This window comes from Heptranchias perlo, chromosome 5, assembly GCF_035084215.1.
Source record: "Heptranchias perlo isolate sHepPer1 chromosome 5, sHepPer1.hap1, whole genome shotgun sequence".
Lineage (NCBI taxonomy): Eukaryota > Metazoa > Chordata > Chondrichthyes > Hexanchiformes > Hexanchidae > Heptranchias > Heptranchias perlo.
Genome location: NC_090329.1, coordinates 74868207 through 74891259, shown reverse-complemented (window position 1 = coordinate 74891259; position 23053 = coordinate 74868207). Strand labels below are relative to the sequence as shown.

Below are 23053 nucleotides of genomic sequence, written 5' to 3'. Positions count from 1 at the left end.
GCTAAGTTTTGAACATGCACGTTGCATGCAAAAATCCTGACAGAGAGAACAAGTCAGCAGGCCTGACACCAGAAAGGCTCTACGGCATTCCAAAGGTATTCTGAAACTGGTTACCAGCTTAAACTCGGAAAAAGAATATGAAACCAAACTCAATGTTAAGGATGTGTCTGAACTCAATGATGTGGAGATGCCGGTGATGGACTGGGGTTGACAATTGTAAACAATTTTACAACACCAAGTTATAGTCCTGACGAAGGAGGAAGCCTCCGAAAGCTTGTGAATTTAAAATAAAATTGCTGAACTATAACTTGGTGTTGTAAAATTGTTTACAATTTTGAACTCAATGACACCAGGTTATACCAGAATTTAAAAACTTGTGAACCATGTATAAGAATGCAGAACAAACCTAGCAAACTAACTGGAGCAAACTCCTGATATGAAAATTGCACATCCCAGGATCCCAACTCACCAAAATGCTAAACTTTTTTTTAAAACCACGTTTGGAAGCACACAGAGGATTGAAGGAAGAACTGAAAATCTAGGCAAGAGTGAAGTCATACGTCAACCGGACTTGGATGGGGTGAAAATAAAGTAGAAATCACCCAACCAAAAATGAAAAAAAATATAGAAAGTCAGTGACAGTTAAAATGATTTTCCCTAGTACATGAAGGGAATTTGTTAAGTATGTCGAATTTGAATGAATGAGGAAAAATTACTAAAATACAAGCTAGCAAGCATAGGAAGTTCTTGAGCTTTTCTTATGGGGATGTGGAAATGGCAGACTTAAGTCCACTGAACCCATTCAATTCCTTGGGTACAATACGTAAGCATAGTAAATATACAGCAGGAACTAGAAAAACAGGACAAAGTGTCCTTTATGATATCATAAAAAGGTAAGATGATGTAATGAAAATTATTAAAAGCATCAATACAATTTAACAACGACATTCCCAGTTAGTTCAGACACGTGGTCCATGGTTCCTGACTTTTTGAAACACTGTTGCAAACATTTGAAAAATGGATCTATGAAACTTTTCTTCAAACAATCCAGCAGTGTATTAGTTAACAGAAATAGCACAATCCATTGTACAAAACGTGCATGCATTGGTTTTGGGGAAAAAAGACAAGAACAGCCGAATGCATCAGTACGATGAAGGAATAACAATTTATGAACACAGGAAATATTTGGGTACTTAAAACCTTCTGATCACAGTTTTCAAAAAGTACTAGAGAGAGAGAGAACAGGAGATTTCTCCTTTGTGAGGCATCTTGAGACATTTACTGTATTAATAGCATGATATAAATGTATGTTATTGCTACTGCTGCTGTACTGATTTTGCCTCCTTTACAGCACTTTACAGTAGATTTTGCACAAATGCCAGAACAGAATGCTTAAACAGTCAAGCCACGTTGAGTAGTTAAATTATGCAAAACCATAGAAACAGATCTAGTGGTGTCACTCCTGCTCTGGTTTATGCAAAATAAACATTGTTTGAGATGTCTTTCAACTTCTTCAACTTATGGGCACCATGAATGACTTGATAATTTGTCAAATGTACCTTTTTATACAGGTAAAAAAATAATAAATGCATGAACTCTGCACAACTTTCAGTCTCCAATATTAAATTTAAAGGGGAAAAAGTACAAACTGAAAAATACTTACCAAATAGATTACTAGAATGGCGCTGTTTAGATAAAGGCTTCAATTCATTTGATCCCCATGCGTGACGTTTGTAATTTTCCCAGGCATGTTTCATCATCTACAAAACATAATGGAATACTAGGTAAATTTTAATTTGGATAAAACTTGTTTGTATTATTATAAGATATATAAGTATACATCACATTTTCTGGGCCACTCATTTTTTCTCCATACACAATAATTAAACATTTAGAGTCTGTACTTGACAATTCTTTTAATGAAACATTGCTTTTAGTAAAAAAGGTAAAAAGCAGAATTCTAGCTTCAGAAATTGAATTTTTCTTTTCACATTTAACTTTATTTCTGTAGTTTATAAATTACAGAGGAACAAGTACAATATTAGAGCCAGACCTTTCAGGAGCCAGATTAGAAAACATTTCTACATACAAAGGGTGGTAGAAGTTTGGAACTCTCTTCCACAAATGGCAATTGATACTAGCTCAATAGCTAAATTTAAATGTGAGATAGATAGCTTTTTGGCAACCAAAGGTATTAAGGGATATGGGCCAAAGGCAGGTATATGGAGCTAGATCACAGATCAGCCATGTTCTTATCAAATGGCGGAGCAGACACAAGGGGCTGAATGGCCTACTTCTGTTCCTATGTTCCCATATGCAAGAAAAGTAAAAAAACACCAATTTAAAAAACTTCAATGCATTGTTACTATAACTGTAGCATCAGTACAAAGTGTTTGTGTAAATGCAGCCTGAATCTGGAGTCAAGATACAAGTATTTCGCACGAACAGGCAGACCCCATCTTTGCTGGAGAATAAAAGGCAGAGGAAAGAGAAGGTAGCCCCACTCCACTCCACCTTGGACGCTGACATCCAATTCACACTCCACAGGTTTAGGGCCCGTGAGAACCTGAAATAGCAACTCTAAACTTGTACTGCAAATGCACCTCTAGACAAAAAAGTGGATACGAGACCAAAGCAAGATAGAAAAATTGCAACAATATTAAACTCATGTAAATTCAGATAGCTAAAACAAAGTTTTTTTAAAAAATTGTTCTCTGGATGCAGCAACGCTGCATTTATTGTCCATGTCCAATTGCTCTGAGAAGCTGGTAGTTGGCATTATCCTTGAACCACTAGAGTCCTTCTGCTCGCACGATGATGAGGTAGAGATTTCCAGGATGTTGACCAGCAACAATGAAGGAACAGTAAAATGTGTCTAAGTCAAGATGGTGTGTGATTTGGAGAGGAATTGGGAGCTAATGGTGTTGCCTCATTATTCAATGCAAATTGGGAGCCTATGGTGTCCTTGGGTCCCCCAAGCCATTTTGGTGCAGTTAAACATGGCATCTGCTGAGAGCTGGACCAGCCCACAACACAAAGTGGCAAATGGCCAGAACTAGCATTCATTAGATTGCTGAAAGCAGGTCTGGGAACAATTTTTAAAATATATATACTTTTTTCACAATGGGATGAGCAGGATTGCTCTTTCAGGCCTTGCTGCTAACCCTTTCTCCCCCTTCAATAATGCTCTGCATGCCTCCCCCGTTCCAGCCCAGCCTTCACCTTTAATAACTTGCTGCATGCCCATTCTCTGTGGATGATCCACCGGACTCCACCCTCCCAAAAACAGCAAATCACCTATCAAAGCTGAGAACGCACTGGCAACCTGCCAGTCGAATGCAAATAAGGTCTAATGATCAAATGGTTTGGGCTTCCCACTGGCAACATCATGTGGGCATTGCAATCGTTCCACCCACTGATATATATCGAAATTTTCCCTCCTAGGTGGTTCTTGATAGACAGATAGGAATGCCTGACCAAAGAGCATTGCTCACCTGAAATTATACAATTTAGACCTGTTGTTCATCACATCTATAGAAATCAATATAGAACAAAGCTGCGATATTAACCCGTCTTCCTTAAACTTGTCTGGAAACCCAACATACAGCTTTTGTTGTCGAAAGGGAATGGTGATTCTGGAAATATCTAAAAATGTACCATCTTTAAGGGAATACTTGTTTTGTAAGAAAGTGAAAGATTGGATTGAGTTACCATCCAGCAAGAGAGATAACAGTGCAATATCCAAACCAAACCACTTGCAGAAAGCCCCAATGGTTAGAGAGGGCTATCCGGGTTATTCAAACGGAAGCAGGCAGAAAGACAGACCTTGCAGGACATGAAAATGGTAGCATGACTGCACCCAAAGTGGGATGTGTCTTCACCAAAGTGTGGGTTGGAGGAGAGGATTCAAGTGCTGGGATTTTCCCACACACTGCCAAAGGTTCAGACACCAAGAAATGAACAAAAGTAATTCTCTGCTGAACGAACAACACAGAAGCAATGGGGTTCAATCACAAATAATGGAAAAGCCAATTTAAAAAGACACCAGTTCATGCAAGCAGATTAAAATAGAGTTTAAATCTGCAACAAGGGAGCTCCTCAGATGTCCAAGTTACTAAGGATGCCACAAACTCTTCCTTTTTTTGTTTAAGGAAGAATAAAACTCACACTGAAAATAAATATAGCATTTAAGCACCTTCACCAATAATTAATTCATTCGCTAGTAAAGTCCCCAGTATTCTTTTTCTGTGATGTGGAGATGCCGGTGATGGACCAGGGTTGACAAATGTAAACAATCTTCAGGTAAGCGTACTCCAAGGGGCCTTCGAGACACACGACAACGCAAAATCGTCAAGCAGAAATTGATCGCCAAGTTCTGCACCCATGAGGGCGGCCTCAACCGGGATCTTGGGTTCATGTCGCGCTACACGTAACCCCACCAGCGAAAAAAAGTTATCTGTTTTTAATTCAACGGGTCATTTTCAGTCTTTCTCTTCCTTTCGGATGTTTCTCCCTCTCTCTCTCTGTTGTGTGTTCTGGCCATTTGTATATTCGGTGGTCCTGTAGGTAACACCTCTCTGTCTGAACACTTTGATTGCCTTGACAACAGGCAGTTGGAATGATTATCTGTAATCACCAGGTATTGTTCTCTGAATATAAATACGAAAGGTTCAAGCATTTCCTGACATTCACCTGACGAAGGAGGAAGCCTCCGAAAGCTTGTGATTTTCAAATAAAATTGTTGGACTATAAGTTGGTGTTGTAAGTTTCTTTTTCTGTGTACTGTCTATGATAGTTTCTCTTGACTTATCCTATTGTTATAGGAGTGTCGCTGCTATAAAATGATAAAGCAAACCAGAAAACCAGTTAAATCCCTCTGCTGGAACAAATATGTCAATGAGAATGAAGGTGATTGTTAGATCTTGATAATTCATCCATTAATTCAATTTTCTGTAGTTAACAAACAGCAGTTTTATTGCATTAAAATACTAGCATCTGTACACTCTTCTTTATATTTGAAGTATTGTACTGTAAATAGAAGCATTCAACCCAGATCTGGGCTTTTGAGAGCAAGATAGATTATGTTGTGTAAGTAGGACAAGACCCAAATGAATTTCAAAATCAAAACCACTCAGACTTGTAAAGAATAGTAATAATACTTACTTTGAAAGCTTGAAATACACTCACAATAAAACCGCAATAGATGTTGGTGCAGATGTGAGATGCTGAGTGAATACCATGCTTAACCAATTCAACAAAAAAAGGCCATCCACACCATAGGAATAAATTAACTAATTTCTATCCAAGTTACAATACAATAAAAACAAATCCAAGTGCAACTATTTAGTAAATACCTACTACACCAAGGCTAAATTAACCCACAGGGTTATTTTGATAGCAAACTAAGATGTAAGATTCTCAAAATTTACAGATCCCCCAAAACTCGGAGAAAAACCCTAAGAAACCCTGAGTATGGGAAAACTTTGGCCATTGACTATAATCCTAAAATGGAAGGATAGGTGAGAGGTCACCAGACGAAATCAACAACACACACACCGTGGAACTTCAGAGAATTAATGCTTCAGACATGTCTCTGTTTTAATGCAAAACCGACAGCAGGTGGTCGACACTCAGCATGAATTCGAAAGGCAGTCAGCCATTGAAAGAGGCAACTGCTCCAGACATGGTGGGGCCAGGTTTTGCATTAAAACAAAAACATAACACCTAGGACGTTGGATACAAAAGGAAGCCTGTATACCAGGTGATCAGCAAATCAGAATTAACAATGACCCATCGGGAGAAGCAACGGCAACATGATGAGGGACCATCAAAAAGCCATCAAAGATTCTTAAGGACTTTGTAAGAACTGTTTAAACAGACATGAAGTGTTTTTTTAAAGTGTCGAAGACCAATTGTAAGAGAAGTGGAAACTGGAAACCGCTCTCTCTCTCTCTCTCTCTCTCTCTCGTTGGCTCTGGTGGGCTGCTTGTCTTGGTTCTGCCTGTGTCTGGAAGGAAGGGCAGCTTCCAGCAACAAGGCAAGGGGTTCGACAGGGAAGGTCAGCAGCTCTAGAAGCAGGCCGACACACACAAGAAGAAACCAGAGCAACAGCCCCAGTGACCATCAGACACCTCGCGGCAACAAGGGCTTTATGAAACAACCAACCGAATATTACCACCAACCAACTGGGTAATATTGGGCCGCCACGACCAAAGAAAACCAACTCGGGAGAAAACCGAAAATCCGCAAAGTTTCCACTCTACAATCCATTTCTGACTTACCTCTGGGTGAATTACTGTCAAAGATTTGTTTGGTGAGCATTATCTTTGGCCCTTTAGAGTCCAACCTAGCTAGTACAGTGGGATTGGGAGGGGTGAGGTATCCTTCTACTGTAATTTCCCTCGCGTGTACTGAAGTGTTCCCCATTTTATTAGAGTGTTAAGATTGTTGTGTTGTATTTCCTCTCTTGAATAAAGGTCAAAGTTTCTTGCACCAAAACCAATTATCTGCTGCACTTTGTCACAACCCCCAAATAAGTCCAAGGTCTAGAACCCAGGGAGTGGGAGCAATTCAGACCACTTAGAAGTCAGAGGTGAAGCTGACACACACCACCACCCCCTACAAAGACCAAAGCTTTCACCCTGGAAAGGGACACAAGAGAATGGGACAGATAAAAATTTTCCCAAAAATTTGCTTTGTACATTAATTGCACATTTTTATATATATACACACACGTGCCATTCCTGTGATAATACGTAATTACTTTAGTATTGATTAACCATGATAGTCAGTCTGTCTGAGTTTTGTTTAACAGTAGTCTGGTCTGGTTTGCTGTGCAATTTTTTTTTCCAAAAAAGAACTTGCCTATCTTCCAGTATGCTCTTTTGTAAACAAAACCTATTGACCACTATGGAGAAATAATTGATGTTTGACTAAAATGCAAGTTTTACCGAGCACTTCTGGATACCAGTGCTGGCCTATGATCTGTACAACTTCCAACACATTCATTTTCTAAAAAGGCAACTATGTCTGATCAAAACAACTAACTCAGGAAGGTTTTTAAAAACTTAACTTGGAAAAAAAATAATAGAACCATAAAACTTCCAATTCTGTAGTTTACAAATCGAAATCTGCTATTCAACTGAAGTCATAAAAACAACAAACGTCCTGTACTTTCGGCAGTAATAAAACAAAAAGTTGTGTCCCATTACTCTTTGCAAGATGTAAACAATTTTAGAACACCAAGTTATAGTCCAGCAATTTTATTTTAAATTTATTTTAAGTCATGTCAATATGTAATTCCTCCTTTTCCTTCAAGACTACAAATGTAAAATTATTTTAATAAAATTGCTGGACTATAACTTGGTGTTGTAAAATTGTTTACAATTGTCAACCCCAGTCCATCACCGGCATCTCCACATCTTTGCAAGATGGATGACTGTATAATTCTTGCAGTAAGAAAACTTTTCTTGTTCTCTCCTTATTTAATCCTTCTAAATGATTTCTTTATGAATCAATGATGGAAATTCTTCAAAGGAAAAATTGTAAATTATTTCTCATTATCACAAACTGCATAAGTCTCATCACAAGAATTACAGTTTGTTGGAAAAATTATGCCTTAAGGTAATTACCATTTCAGTAGGTAATAATTTAATTGTTAAAGAAATACTGCAGGCGACTTGCTTAAAAATAAAGCCCTATAATTAAGTCATGTCAATACGTAATTCCTCCTTTTCCTTCAAGACTACAAATGTAAAATTATTTTTAAAAGTCTCTCCACCTAGATCATGTCTACAACTGTAATTAGTAATAGCTGCAGCACACATATTGATCACATTTAAAATGATCTAACATGCCAGCATCTCCCTCCTTGTGAGGATAAGGATGCAGGCTGCGGGGTGGACAACCAGAATGCTAATCATGGCACCATGGAACAGGAGGCAGGCCGAGGGGGTGTTGCGGGCGGTGGGGGGGGGGGGGGGGGGGGGGTGGGGGGGGGAGAAAGAGAGCGGAGAGCAGAATAGAAAGGTTGTGGTCATAGGGGATTCGATAATTAGGGGGATAGATAGCAGTCTCTGCAGTCGCAACCGAGAGTCCAGAAGGGTCTGTTGCCTACCTGGTGCAAGGGTAAAGGATATCTCGCAGCAACTGGAGAGTAACTTGGAAAGGGAGGGGGAGGATCCAGTTGTCATGGTCTATGTTGGGACCAATGACATAGGAAAGAAAAAGGAGGAGATCCTGCTAAGGAAATATCAGAAGTTAGGAACTAAATAAAGAAACAGGACCTCATGGGTGGTAATTTCGGGATTACTACCCGAGCCACGAGCTAACTGACATAGGGATAGACAGATCAGGAAGATGAATGCGTGGCTGAAAGAATGGCGTAGGAAGGAGGGGTTCCATTTGATGGGACACTGGCACCAGTACTGGGACAGGAAGGAGCTGCACTGCTGGGGCAAGGTCCACCTGAACCAGAATGGGTCCAGTATCCTAGCGGAAAAGATAAATAGGGCTATCAGTAGGACTTTAAACTAATAAGACCAGGGAAGGGATCTGGTGATAGTAACAAGTCTGAAGATAAAAGAAATAGGAGATGAGAGTATAGGTCAGACCAAGGTAAGGAATAAGGGTAACAAACAGTCAGGTAACAAATACAGTTTATAGAACATGAGTACAAAATGACTTAATAATGTGAGAGGAACAATTATTAAAAACAAATTAAATTGCCGGTACAGCAATGTGCACAACATCCGAAACAAAACGAGGGAACTAGAGGCAATAATTTGTAGCGTGGAGCAAGATGTAGTAGGGATAAGTGAAACATGGCTCCATAAAGAACAGGACTGGTAGTTAAGTATTGCAGGATATAACATATTTAGAAAGGAAAGGGAAGGAAGAAGGGGTGGTGGAGTATCTCTACTAATTAGGGATAATATATTGGCAATAGAAAAAAGGGACCTAAGTAATATTCAGATAGGAACAGAATCCATATGGATTGAGACAAAGGATAAGAAGGGATCGATCACATTTATAGGGGCATTCTACAGACCATCTAATAGTGGAAGAGAAGTTGAGGAAGAAACATGTAGGCAAATCTATGAAATGAGTAAAAAAAAATCCCAAATAATAATCATGGGAGATTTCAACTAGCCCCAAATAAACTGGCAGGAAGAGTTAGGGAAAGGGCAATGGAATTTTTACAGTGTGTACTTGACTCCTTTTTTACCATGTATATGAGAAGTCAAACAAGAGAGGAATCATTGCTGAATCTAGTAATGGGAAATGAACCGGAGCAGATAAGAGAAGTAAACATAGGGGAACATCTAAGGAATAGCGATCACAACATAATATAGCTTAAAATAATGATTGAGAAAGACATAAGTAAGACAAAGGCTAAAGTAATAAATTCAGGAAAAGCTAATTTTGAGGGAATAAGAATGGAACTAGGAAAGGTAAACTGAAAAAATATTTTGACAGAACAAGAGCTAGAACAGCAGTGGGAAATATTTAAAACGGTGATCAAGTGTTCAGGAGAAATATATTCCTCTAAAAAACAAGTACAAAATAGCCAATAATGAAACTCCATGGATGAAGAAAGAGATAAGGGTAAAATTGAAACTAAAAAAGGCATACTCTAAGTAAATAGGCAATAAAGAAGAAGATGATAAAAGGGAATATAAAGACGTTAAGAAGGATGTCAAAAAAACAATTAGGAAAGCAAACTGGAACTACGAAATTAAATTATCAAAGAATATAAAAAGAAATAGTGAAGTAATCTACAGACACAAAATAACAAAAGAAAAATCTGATTAGGGATAGGGCCACTAAGGGATGAACAAGATAAACTCACAGGCAATAACAGCGAAATGGCAGAAATATTGAATAGTTACTTTGCCTCAGTATTTACCAGGGAGACTAACAAGTTGGGCATGACATTGGAAGAAGAGATGAAAAAAGATATAAATACATTTAAGATAGAAAGGGGGGAGATAATTCATAAATTAATCAAACTTAGAGAGGATAAAACCCCTGGTCCGGATGGATTGTATCCGTGCATATTTAAAGAAGTTAGGGAAGAGATGGCAGAGGCACTATTACATATAATTAAAAATTCATTAGAAAAGGGAATAGTGTCAGAGGACTGGAGGACAGCTAATGTTATTTCTAAATTTAAAAAGGGAGATAAAACACCTCCAGGGAACTTATAGACCAGTTAGCTAAATATCAGTGGTAGGAAAGTTAATGGAATCTTTACTCAAAAATGTAACAGAAAAACAAGAAAACGAAAATATAATCACGAGCGGTCAGCACGAAATTCAGAAGGGAATTCGTTGAAGAAGTAACAGAAAGAGTAGAGAAGGATAATGCAGTAGATGTAACATAATTGAATTTTCAAAAGGCCTTTTGAAAAAGGTACCACATTACAGACTCATGACTAAGGTCAGAGCATGTGGAGTCAGGGGACAGGTAACAGAGAGGATAGCAAGCTGGCTAGAACACAGAAAACAGAGAGTAGTAAGGGCAGCTACTCAGACTGGCAAAAGGTGGGACGTGGTGTTCCGCAGGGATCAATGCTGGGACCATTGTTGTTCACAATTTACAACCACGATTTGGACCCTGATATCGGAAGTACAATTTCAAAATCTGTGGACGACACTAAATGGGGGATGCAGCTAATACAAAGGAAGAATGTGTTAAAATGCAAGACGACATTAATAAACTTGCAGAATGGGCATGCAATTGGCAAGTGAATTTCAATATAGAGAAGTGTGCGGTGTGGCATTTTGATAGAAAGAATACGGAGGCCACATATTGCTTGGATAATAAGAGTCTAAATGGGTTAGAGGTGCTAAGGGATCTCGGGGTACAGATACACAAATCACGAAGTAGCGAAGCAGGTTAATAAGGCCATAAAAAAGGCAAACTAAGCTCTGGGGTTCATTTCTAGGGGGATAGAATTGAAAAGCAGAAAAGTTATGTTAAACTTGTATAGAATTTGGGATACACATAACTTGGTCTGTACTGTGCACCAAATGTCTCCATATTTTTTTTATTCATTCATGGGATGTGGGCGTCACTGGCGAGGCCAGCATTTATTGCCCATCCTTAATTGCCCTCGAGAAGGTGGAGGTGAGCCGCCTTCTTGAACCGCTGCAGTCCGTGTGGTGAAGGTTCTCCCACAGTGCTGTTTGGTCGGGAGTTCCAGGATTTTGACCCAGCGATAACGAAGGAATGGCTGTATATTTCCAAGTCGGGATGGTGTGTGACTTGGAGGGAAATGTGCAGGTGGTGTTGTTCCCATGCGCCTGCTGCCCTTATCCTTCTAGGTGGTAGAGGTCGCGGGTTTGGGAGGTGCTGTTGAAGAAGCCTTGGCGAGTTGCTGCAGTGCATCCTGTGGATGGTACACACTGCAGCCACGGTGCACCGGGGGTGAAGGGAGTGAATGTTTAGGGTGGTGGATGGGGTGCCAATCAAGCGTGGCTGCTTTGTCCTGGATGTGTCAAGCTTCTTGAGTGTTGTTGGAGCTGCACTCATCCAGGCAAGTGGAGAGTATTCCATCACACTCCTGACTTGTGTCTTGTGGATGGTGGAAAGGCTTTGGGGAGTCAGGAGGTGAGTCACTCGCCACAGAATACCCAGCGCCTCTGACCTGCTCTTGTAACCACAGTATTTATGTGGCTGGTCCAGTTAAGTTTCTGGTCAATGGTGACCCCCAGGATGTTGGTGGTGGGGGATTCGGCGATGGTATGTCAAGGGAAGGCGGTTAGATTCTCTCTTGTTAGAAATGGTCATTGCCTGGCACGAATGTTACTTGCCACTTATCAGCCCAAGCCTGGATGCTGTCCAGGTCTTGCTGCATGTGGGCTCGGTCTGCTTCATTATCTGAGGGGTTGCAAATGGAACTGGACACTGTGCAATTATCAGCGAACATCGCCATTTCTGACCTTATGATGGAGGGAAGGTCATTGATGAAGCAGTTGAAGATGGTCGGGCCGAGGATACTGCCCTGGGGAACTCCTGCAATGTTCTGGGGCTGAGATGATTGGCCTCTAATAACCACTATCATCTTCCTTTGTGCGAGGTATGACTCCAGCCACTGGAGAGTTTTCCCCGATTCCCATTGGCTTCAATTTTACTAGGGCTCCATGATGCCACACTCGGCCAAATGCTGCCTTGATGTCAAGGGCAATCACTCTTACCTCACCTCTGGAATTCAGTTCTTTTGTCCATGTTTGGACCAAGGTGGTAATGAGGTCTGGAGCAGAGTGGTCCTGGCGGAACCCAAACTGAGCGTCGGTGAGCAGGTTATTGGCGAGTAAGTGCCGAATGATAGCACTGTCAACGACACCTTCCATCACTTTGCTGATGATTGAGAGTAGACTGATGGGGCGGAAATTGGCCGGATTGGATTTGTCCTGCTTTTTGTGGACAGGACATACCTGGGTAATTTTCCACATTGTTGGGTGGATGCCAGTGTTGTATCTGTACTGGAACAGCTTGGCTAGAGGCGCAGCTAGTTCTGGAGCACAAGTCTTCAGCACTACAATCGGGATGTTGTCGGGGCCCATAGCCTTTGTTGTATCCAGTGCACTCAGCCGTTTCTTGATAACATGTGGAGTGAATCGAATTGGCTGAAGACTGGCTTCTGTGATGGTGGAGATATCAGGAGGAGGCCAAGATGGATCATCCACTCGGCACTTACGACTGAAGATGGTTGCAAACGCTTCAGCCTTGTCTTTTGCACTCACGTGCTGGACTCTGCTATCATTGAGGATGGGGATGTTTACAGAGCCTTCTCCTCCCTTAAGTTGTTTAATTGTCCACCACCCTTCACGACTGGATGTGGCAGGACTGCAGAGTTTTGATCTGCTCCGTTGGTTGTGGAATCACTTAGCTGTCTATAGCATGTTGCTTCCGCTGTTTAGCATGCATGTAGTCCTGAGTTGTAGCTTCACGAGGTTGGCACCTCATTTTTAGGTACGCCTGGTACTGCTCCTGGCATGCTCTTCTACACTCCTCATTGTACCAGGGTTGATCAACTTGTTGGTAATGGTAGAGTGAGGAATGTGCCAGGCCATGAGGTTACAGATTATGCTGGAATACAATTCTGCTGCTGCTGATGGCCCACAGCGCCTCACGGATGTCCACTTTTGAGCTGCTAGATCTGTTCTGAATCTATCCCGTTTAGCACGGTGGTCGGGCCAAACACATCGGATGGTGTCCTCAGTGTGAAGATGGGACTTCGTCTCCACAAGGACTGTACGGTGGTCACTCCTACCAGTACTGTCATGGACAGATGCATCTGCCACAGGTAGATTGGCGAGGACAAGGTCAAGTAGGTTTTTCCCTCCTGCTGGTTCACTCACCACCTGCCACAGGCCCAGTCTGGCAGCTATGTCCTTCAGGACGCGGCCAGCTCGGTCAGTAGTGGTGCTACCGAGCCACTCTTGGTGATGGACATTGAAGTCCTCCACCCAGAGTACATTCTGTGCCCTTGCTACCCTCAATGCTTCCTCCAAGTGGTGCTCAACGTGGAGGAGGACTGTTTCATCAGCTATGGGAAGGTGGTAGGTGGTAATCAGCAGAAGATTCCCTTGCCCATGTTTGACCTAATGCCACGAGATTTCATTGGGTCTGGAATCAATGTTAAGGACTCCCGGGGCCACTCCCTCCTGACTGTATATCACTGTACCGCCACCTCTGGTGGGTCTGTCCTGCCGGTGGGACAGGACATACCCAGGGATGGTGATGGAAGATTCTGGGACATTGGCTGAAAGATATGATTCTGTGAGTGTAGCTATGTCAGGCTGTTGCTTGACTAGTCTGTGGGACAGCTCTCCCAATTTTGGCACAAGTCCCCAGATGTTAGTGAGGAGGACTCTGCAGTCAACCGGGTTTGGTTTGCCTTTGTCGTGTCCGGTGCCTAGTGGTCCGACACCAGGTGGTCCATCCGGTTTTATTCTTATGACTTTTCGTAGCGAGATTGTACAACTGAGTGGCTTGCTGGGCCATTTCAGAGGGTAATTAAGAATCAACCACATTGCTATGGGTCTGGAGTCACATATAGGCCAGACCGGGAAAGGACGGCAGGTTTCCTTCCCTAAAGGACATTAGTGAGCCAGATGGGTTATAAAAAGGATATGGAGGCATTGGAGAAGGTGCAAAAAAAATTCACAAGGATGATACCAGAACTGAGAGGATATATTTATCAAGAAAGACTGAACAGGCTGGGGCTCTCTTCTATGGATAAGAGAAGACTGAGGGGTGACCTGATAGAGGTCTTTACAGATAATTAAATGATTTGATAGGGTAGATGTAGAGAAAATGTTTCCACTTGTGGAGGAGTCCAAAACTAGAGGTCACCAATATAAGACAGTCACTAATAAATCTAAAAGAATTCAGGAGAAACTTCTTTACCCAAAGAGTGGTAAGGATGTGGAATGCACTACCGCAAGGAGTAGTTGAGGCAAATAGCATGGATGTATTTAAAGGGAAGCAAGATAAGCACATGAGGGAGAAAGGGATAGAAGGGTATGGTGATAGGGGTGGATGAAATAGGGAGGGAGAAGGGTCGTCTGGAGCATAAACGCCAGCATGGACCAGTTGGGCCGAATGACCTGTTTCTGTGCTGAGGACTCAATGTACCTAATTCACCTGAAGGTGGAAGTATCATAAGAGAACACAGCACATGACAACTTAAAAAGGGGGAAAAACGTGCACAACAATAGATTGATAATTTGGTTGTGGCACATGCTTAAACAGGATTTCTTTTGTGGGTGAGGAGTCATGGATACTGTTCTCACTTTTGGTACCTAGGTTTGAACCCCAGACGAAGACAGTCTCCCCTTCTCTGTCAGCTGTAAGTGAAATTCATACATGCCAACACAGAAAATGAATAAAAGCTGATGAACAGATTCATAAACACTGAAAACTCAAAAACAACTCAATTGCTCTCAACATAACCTATGACCAAGGCCTTAGCTTTATTGTGATTTAAGTTAGATTCCATTTTTATTACATTGGATTACAGGGTATTTTACAAGTGTTTCAGTGGATCACATTTTGTAATTTGGCCCATTTTTATGTGAATATCAAAACTCAGTAGTCTCGCCAATGATACGTGAAAAATAATTACACTTGTCACATGAGCTTGTTGTAATTTAAGCTGCAAGTATACCTAATATTCCATCACCTATTATATAGGGAAAATGAAAGTACATAAGTGTGTTTTTGAATGGGGCCCATGAGCACTAAGATGCAGATTTCGAGGAGATCCGCCTGCCCAGAAAATTTTCACTTTATTGGTACATTTTCCACCTATATGTTTGTGTGTACCATAGCAAGTGATGTTAGAATGTAAATAAGTGGCCTTGGCTCTTTCACATTAACCAAAGGCTTCTATTGTATGCCAAGGAATTCTAAACCACGAAGGAGAACCGTTTGAACATCTTATGTGCCACATACTTAACCTGTTTGGGAGTTTGCAGTCATAGATACAAGAGTAGACCATTTAGCCCCTCGAGCCTGTTCAGTCAGTGAGATCATGGCTGATCTGTGACCTAACTCCATGTACCGCCTAAGCCCCATATCCCTTAACAAAAATCTATCAATCTCAGATTTAAAATTAACTGAGCTAGCATCATCTGCCGTTTGCGGAAGACAGTTCCAAACTTCTACCACCCTTTGCGTGTAGAAGTGTTTCCTAACTTCACTCCCGAAAGTCTTGGCTCTCATTTTTAGCCTATGTCCCGTAGTCCTGGACTCCTCAACCGACAGAAATAGTTTCTCTCTATTTAACCTATCAGTTCCCCTTAATATCTCGAAAACTTCGATCAAATCACCCCTTAATCTTCTAAATTCCAGAGAATACAACCTTAGTTTGTGTAATCTCGCTTCATAATTTAACCCTGGGAGCCCAGGTATCATTCTGGTAAATCTACGCTGCACTCCCTCCAAGGACAATATATCCTTCCTAAGGTGCAGTGTACAGAACTGAACACAATTCTCCAGGTGTGGTCTAACCAGGGCTGTCTCATAACTCCTACCCCCTTATATTCTAGTCCTCTAGATATAAAGGCCAGCATTCCATTAGCCTTTTTGATGATTTTCTGTACCTGTACATGACATTTTAAAGATCTATGTACATGGACCCCCAAGTCTCTTTGGATCTCCACTGTTTCGAGCTTTTCACCATTTAGAAAGTACTCTGATCTATCCTTTTTAGATCCAAAATGGATGACCTCACACTTGCCTACAATGAAATCCATTTGCCACAGTTTTGCCCACTTAATCTATTAATATCTCTATGTAATTTTATGCTTCCATCTATACTGCTTACAATGTTGCCTAGCTTTGTATCATCAGCAAACTTGGATATGTGGATCTCAATCCTGTCACCTAAGTCATTAATAAATACAGTGAAAAGTTGAAGTCCTAATACAGATCGCTGTGGGACTCCACAAGTCACATCCTACCAATGTGAGTACCTGCCCATTATCCCTACTCTCTGTCTCCTACCGCTCAGCCACTTTCAAAACCAAGTCAATAATTTGCCCTCAATTCTATGAGCTTCGACTTTAGCTGACAGCCTCTTATGAGGGACTTTATATGGACTTCCAGAAGGCATTTGATAAACAACATCCATAGACATTCCCCTGTCCACTACTTTAGTCACCTCTTCAAAAAATTCAATCAGGTTAGTCAGGCATGACCTCCCCTTTACTAATCCATGCTGGCTCTCTCTGATCAGCTGAAAATTTTCAAGGTGTTCAGTCACTCTATCCTTACTTATAGACTCTAGTGATTTCCAGACAACGGATGTTAGGCTAACTGATCTATAATTCCCTGGTTTCCTTCTCTCATCTTTCTTAAATAGAGGAGTGACATGTGCAATTTTCCAATTTGAAGGAACGGTTCCTGAACCGAGAGAACTTTGGAAGATTATAGTTAGGGCATCGGCAATGATCTCAGCTACTTCCTTTAAAACCCTGGGATGGAAACCGTCTGGTCCTGGAGATTTGTCATGCTTTAGTGTCATTATTTTCTTCATTACTGTTAATTTGCTTACATTAATTATGGTGAGTCCCCAATCCAGATTCAAAATTAAAATGTCAATGAAGAAAGACAAGAAAAACCAAAGTGCCCTTTGCCCCTTTTCAGCATGGTCCTAAAGGACTGTGTCCAGGCTGAATTTGGTATTCACGAAGGCCCAGGTACTGATGTGAATCTACAATTCGGAAAGATACCCCTTGTATCTTTAAATGAGATTTGAGATTCTCCTCTTTAAAAAAAGGTAGAACTATAATACTGCACTTGGAAGTGTCCATTGGTTAGCCAATCATTCAAGTTCGTGAGCAGAGTACCTAAGACCTTCAGGTGAGCTTGCCAACAACAAAATATCTTGAGAAAAGGAGCAACACAATTCTTTCAGAAGTACTGAGAATAGATACTTCAAAGTCGACATGTACAATATCATCCAACCCATCACTGATAAGGACAGCAAATGACCGTGGGCAATCTTGTCTTACTCTTCTGAAAGAGAGATAGATTCAGTGATTCTTCTATCTAACATTACATGAATCTTTGCGCTGCATTGCAAATCCCAGATAAATTCAAATATTTGACCACGTACTTCCAGTTTATCCAAAAGGGTCACACGAGATTGAAAGCCTTATTAAATATCGATGAAAGCAATGTGAAAGGCTTTCCAAACTTATGATGCGCCGTGAGGCATAGCGTACAAAAGTACGGAAGTCATGAAGAATCTTTATAAAACACTGGCTCGGCCATAACTGGAGTATTGTGTCCAGTTCTGGGCACGCACTTGAGGAAAGATGTGAAGGCCTTAGAGAGGGTGCAGAAGAGATTTACTAGAATGATTCCAGGGACGGGGGACTTTAGTTACATGGATAGACTGGAGAAGCTGAGTTGTTCTCCTTGGAACAGAGGAGGTTGCGAGGAGATTTGATAGAGGTGTTTAAAATCATGAGGGGTCTAGACAGAGTAGATAGAGAGAAACTGTTCTCACTGGCGGACATAGATTTAAGGTGATTGGCAAAAGAACCAAAGGTGACATGAGGAAAAACTTATTTACACAGCGAGTGGTTAGGATCTGGAATGCACTGCCCGAGAGGGTGGTGGAGGCCGATTCAATCATGGCCTTCAAAAAGAAACTGGATAAGTACTTGAAAGGAAAAAATTGCGGGCTATGGGGATAGGGTGGTGGAGTGGGACTAGCTGGATTGCTCTTGCATAGAGCTGGCGCGGACTCGATGGGCTGAATGGCCTCCTTCTGTACTGTAACCTTTCTATGATTCTATGATCTTGCTTAAAGCAACAACCTGCCCTACACATTTTTCACAAATGCAAGAAAGTGCAGGCTGTTCCCTTCTGTTTTACTCTGCAGACCTCCAAAGCAGTCCATCAAAACAACTCACCTTAAGAGCCAGCAAGATTCCAGGTAGCTTTTGGCTTACTTAGATGCCCTTCATGTGAATAGAGACCACAACTGTGCCCTGGTTTTTGAGGATTTGCATGCCTGAAGCAGAATCTAAACCACCAGCCTCAGAAGAGGCAGCTCCGAGCAAGTTGGTGGTTTCTGACATTGTTCTGTAAGATCACCATCAATCCCTCCTAATGTAAAGCAGCAGTCAAATATTAACAATCGACATTTATGTATTAGCTCCCTGACGGTACATTTTACATCATTGTCTCCAGTACATTTTAATCAATCTCTGCTGCAGATCTCCCCTTGATACATTTAAACTCTTCCGCCCCCTACAATCCACAAAGAACAAGTGAGTGACCACATCAAATTTGGTTGCAACCTAAAGACTTTATAAACTTACTGCGAAAATAAGAGCTTGTTAAATGGTAGAACAAGAATTAGTGGCCCAGTTAAGAATACCATTGTTTAACCTCTGATCCTGTAATAGCTATTTTGTCTTTGCTGCTTAGAATTGAATCAATATTAATGAATAGCAATTAATCTATTAAAATATGCAGGTCAGCATTTGCTGTTGAAAAAAATGACGTGGATCCTGCGCTGGCACCAATAATGCACAAGGGACCACCTTACGGACTCAAAAATTCACAAGAAACTTCCCTCCCCACTTCACGTGCCCCCCCCTCCCCGACTAAAAAAAATCTTCAACAGTGTTACATAAACAGGTTTAATTTGTTAGCATACACAGTACAGAGATTTATTTCAAAGCATTCAGCTTTAAGGATTTGGGATTTTTTAATATGGGCTTTTAAAATGAAATGGACTAGAAACACAGAACTATTCAGTTTGCATGCTGTCCATGATGTTCCGTTAAAAGTGTATGTCTGTAGCTTTAATTCAAGATATGTTGTAATTTCGAAGGACAAGGAGAGACCAAAGGAGGCCATGACAAAAACAGCAGCATGTTTGAACAGTGGGAATGGAAAGAAAGGAAAAACTACTGGCAGCCTGTTTTTGCTAGCAGCAGCCAGGATATAAAGATAGCCATTTTAAGGTGAAAGGAGGAGACAGACCAGAAGAACAGAAAGGAGGACATCAATGACGAATTAACCCCTCAGTCTCCTGAAGCAGAAGAAATTGACCAATCTGAGTTTCGAGTTGTACTTCTAACTAAGGTGTAAGCATCTCTATCTGTAAATATGTTGTGGTTTAAATGTTAATTAAATCAATAGTTACAAAGGTTTAAGCTCGGTTGATTCGTACCTCTGGATTACCATAAAGAGTAAAGACAGAGTTTAAAAAAAACTTTAGATTTCCAGAAGTGAAGTCCAGGTTTTGTTAATCTGCCCGCCAGACCGGGAGCCAATTTTAAAATTACCTGTCCAACAATTTTATTGTAAAACTGGTCAGTTCAACCAAATGCAATCGTTGTCATGAACAATATTTCTTTCCTGATAGAAAATTGGTAGCTATGGAATAATGGTTCCGTGGTTAGATTAGTATTCTGGCTAAATGGCTGGTCTGGAAATAAGCCAACTGTGCAGTAATGAACGATTTCAATGTTTTTCCCCACATCAATGAAAGCTAGTCACATGCAATAATAGTTAAGGATACATCACATGGGCATAAGCATCATTATCAAACTGATTGTTCAATCCAAATCTGAATTATTTAAACTGGATTCATCCTTCTGTGTTTCAATATATACTAGTCAAATGCAAAATCTTTCTGGCTCAAAGAGTCTGCTCCATCTCACTGACTTGGGTTTTTATAAAGCATGCACGCTGCAGTATGTTCACTGATAAGAACTGTCACAAAGCTTCAGACACTCAGGATGTTAGTCATATCAGATGAATCCACCCTACACGTGCTATGTTGAAGTGCTCAGTGTATTGATCCTTATTGAGCAAGTTTAAACATTGTATGAATTACAAAGCAGTTCATATTTCTTCCAGTAACTTCCCACGAGGAACACTGCTGCCCTTTTGACAGAAGTAATCAACCCACACAAAACTGTCTATTATCAAATATTCACACTTTCAACTGTTTAAAACTGTATCCTGCTGTGGCCTTGGCATAACACCCCCAAGCTTTTATCAAGCGTTATAAATGCAGTAGGACACTTAATGGCATGTGTTACCTATTGCAAAAACATTTGCTTTTATTAAAAGTGCTTAAACAGATTATTTTTAAAAAGGCCATGCAGTATATTTCCATTGTAAGAACTGCAGAAAATACTGGCAGAAAGGATTGCCTTTCAGATCAATATCCAAGATAAAATTACAGACCATCCTACTGAACGGAAAACCCGGAAAAAAAAACAACAATTCTCCTTTTTTTCCCCATTCGTTATTATATACAATCTGATCAACAATCTTACAAAACACTCATTTGTGATTCAAAGTATTAAATTTTGTTGCCAAAAAGCAATTTTAGGTCACTTTTTTACGCATTTTTAATAGCTTTATTAATTAAAATAAGCTTAATTTTATTAGATATAATAAATGCTGCAAAATAATTTAAATTCTATAGCAAAATCATGATGTACCTCACATACTGTACAATGAGAACCAGCATCTGACATCTTACATCATTTCCTTGTTACCATATTTAAGCTGACCAAAGTAAAATAAAAGGACCTTTTCAAAATCAGTACTGGAGGCTACAGTTGACAGGTACCAGATTGACCGAAGAATATACCCGAAGGTAGAGTCTCAAACTCCTGATTTAAATCATAATCTGCTAGTCAACCTCAAGTTTATTGTAGTGTTTCGACTACCATAACACAGGAACAGGAATAGGTCATTTAGCCTCTTGAGCCTGTTCCGCCATTCAATGAGATCATGGCTGTTCTGTGACTTAACTCCACGGGGTAAATTTTAAACCCCAAGAATGAGTGGGTTGCGGGCGGGTGGGAAGTAAAAATCCTCCATTTTCAGAGCGGGACTGCATCTTGGCTCTAACACACCTGCTTCTGGGTCTAACCCAGGCAGATTGGTCCGCATGTGGAGAGCAGACACTGGGAAGACCCGACCCCACTTAAAGCTGGCGGGCTGATACTTAAAAGGGCAATGTACCTCTTCGAGATACTTGAGGTACTTAATATTTTGTTCAGGTTTCCCATCGCTTCCCATTCATGACAGGTGAAAGCAGGCAGGAAGGGCCGGATCCATGAGGTGAGTGCCTTTACTGCACTGCTTGTGGGCCCAGAGGAGCAGGAGTGCTTCATCATGGCCCAACAAGCTCACCTGGCCGTCAGGACCCCCCACAATCAGCCGACCCCCCAGTCCTTTATGGTGGATCCCACCTACCTCCGACATTTCACCAGACCTCCAGCGAACCCCAATCTCTTCCTCGGCACCCCACCCCCGCAAACAAAATCTCTCCCTCGCCCCGACCCCCAAAAATTTTTCTCTCCTCCCCCCGCCCCTCCAGATCTTCTCTCCTGCCCCCACACCACCCGGCCTATCATTCAACCCTCCGATCCCCAGCTGCCGCCTGGTGCAGCAGGCCTTCCTGGCCGACAGCCAGCCAATCAGGCTGGTTGGCGGGCGCGAAACATGGAGGTGCAATTGGCGGCCTCATTGACGTCACGATCACAGATCTCGACCCGCCCACTTACCTTCCGGATTTTGCACCCAGAAGTGTCTCCCCCGCCCCGCTCCCTTCCCGGTTATAAGTTAAAATTTATCCTCAGATATCTGCCTTAGCCCCATATCCCTTAATACCTTTGGTTAACAAAAATCTATCAATCTCAGATTTAAAATTAATAATTGAGCTAACATCAACTGCCGTTCGTGCAAGAGAGTTCCAAACTTCTACCAACCTTTGTGTGTAAAAGTGTTTCCTAACTTTACTCCTGAAAGTCCTGGCTCTCATTTTTTGGCTATGTCCCCTAGTCCTAGATTCCCCAACCAGCGGAAATAGTTTCTTTCTATCTACTCTATCCGTTCCCCTTAATATCTGAGAAACTTCGATCAAATCACCCCTTAATCTTCTAAATTCCAGGGAATACAACCCTGGTTTAAGCACAAGTCACATGACAGGTTGCAGGTTATAAAACATTGCATGAAGCTGTGGCTTACATCCTAAGATATCTTTCACACACACGTGCAGAGTTTTCTCTTCCCACCACCATCGCCAAAAAAAGATACAATTCATGAAGTATGGCGAACGAAACAGTCGAAAATCACACCTTTTTATTTTGTTCACACTCAGTTACATTAATAACTACAGTGTGAAATGGAAATGATCAATTCTGATGAAAGGTCATCGACCTGAAACGTTAACTCTGTTTCTCTCTCCACAGATGCTGCCTGACCGGCTGAGTGTTTCCAGCATTTTCTGTTTTTATTTTGTTTCCAGCATCTGCAGTATTTTGTTTTTGTTGCAATAGTTAAAGTGATTACCAACAAAAAACACATTTAAAGTTCCACTTCACACAGTTTCTTCTGATTAAACTGAACTGTCAGACATGGCTCGAAACAACTATTACCCTGGAATCTTCCAGGGTAATAGTTGTTTTGGAGAAGTGGGGGATAGCTCTTCAATTCCTGAACGCATTCGTCAAACACAATTTGAATCTGAATGGTAAGACTTCTGTTTAGC

At 41.2% G+C, this 23053-nt stretch overlaps 1 protein-coding gene across 1 annotated transcript in view; it reads right to left on the bottom strand.

Moving 5' to 3' along the window:
• Nucleotides 1-23053, bottom strand: part of man1a1 (mannosidase, alpha, class 1A, member 1) — a 427764-nt gene that overhangs the window by 285156 nt on the left and 119555 nt on the right. Inside the window, exon 2 of the mRNA XM_067984671.1 lies at nucleotides 1664-1760. Within this exon, the coding sequence (XP_067840772.1) occupies nucleotides 1664-1760 (97 nt within the window). The remainder of the gene's footprint in view (nucleotides 1-1663; nucleotides 1761-23053) is intronic.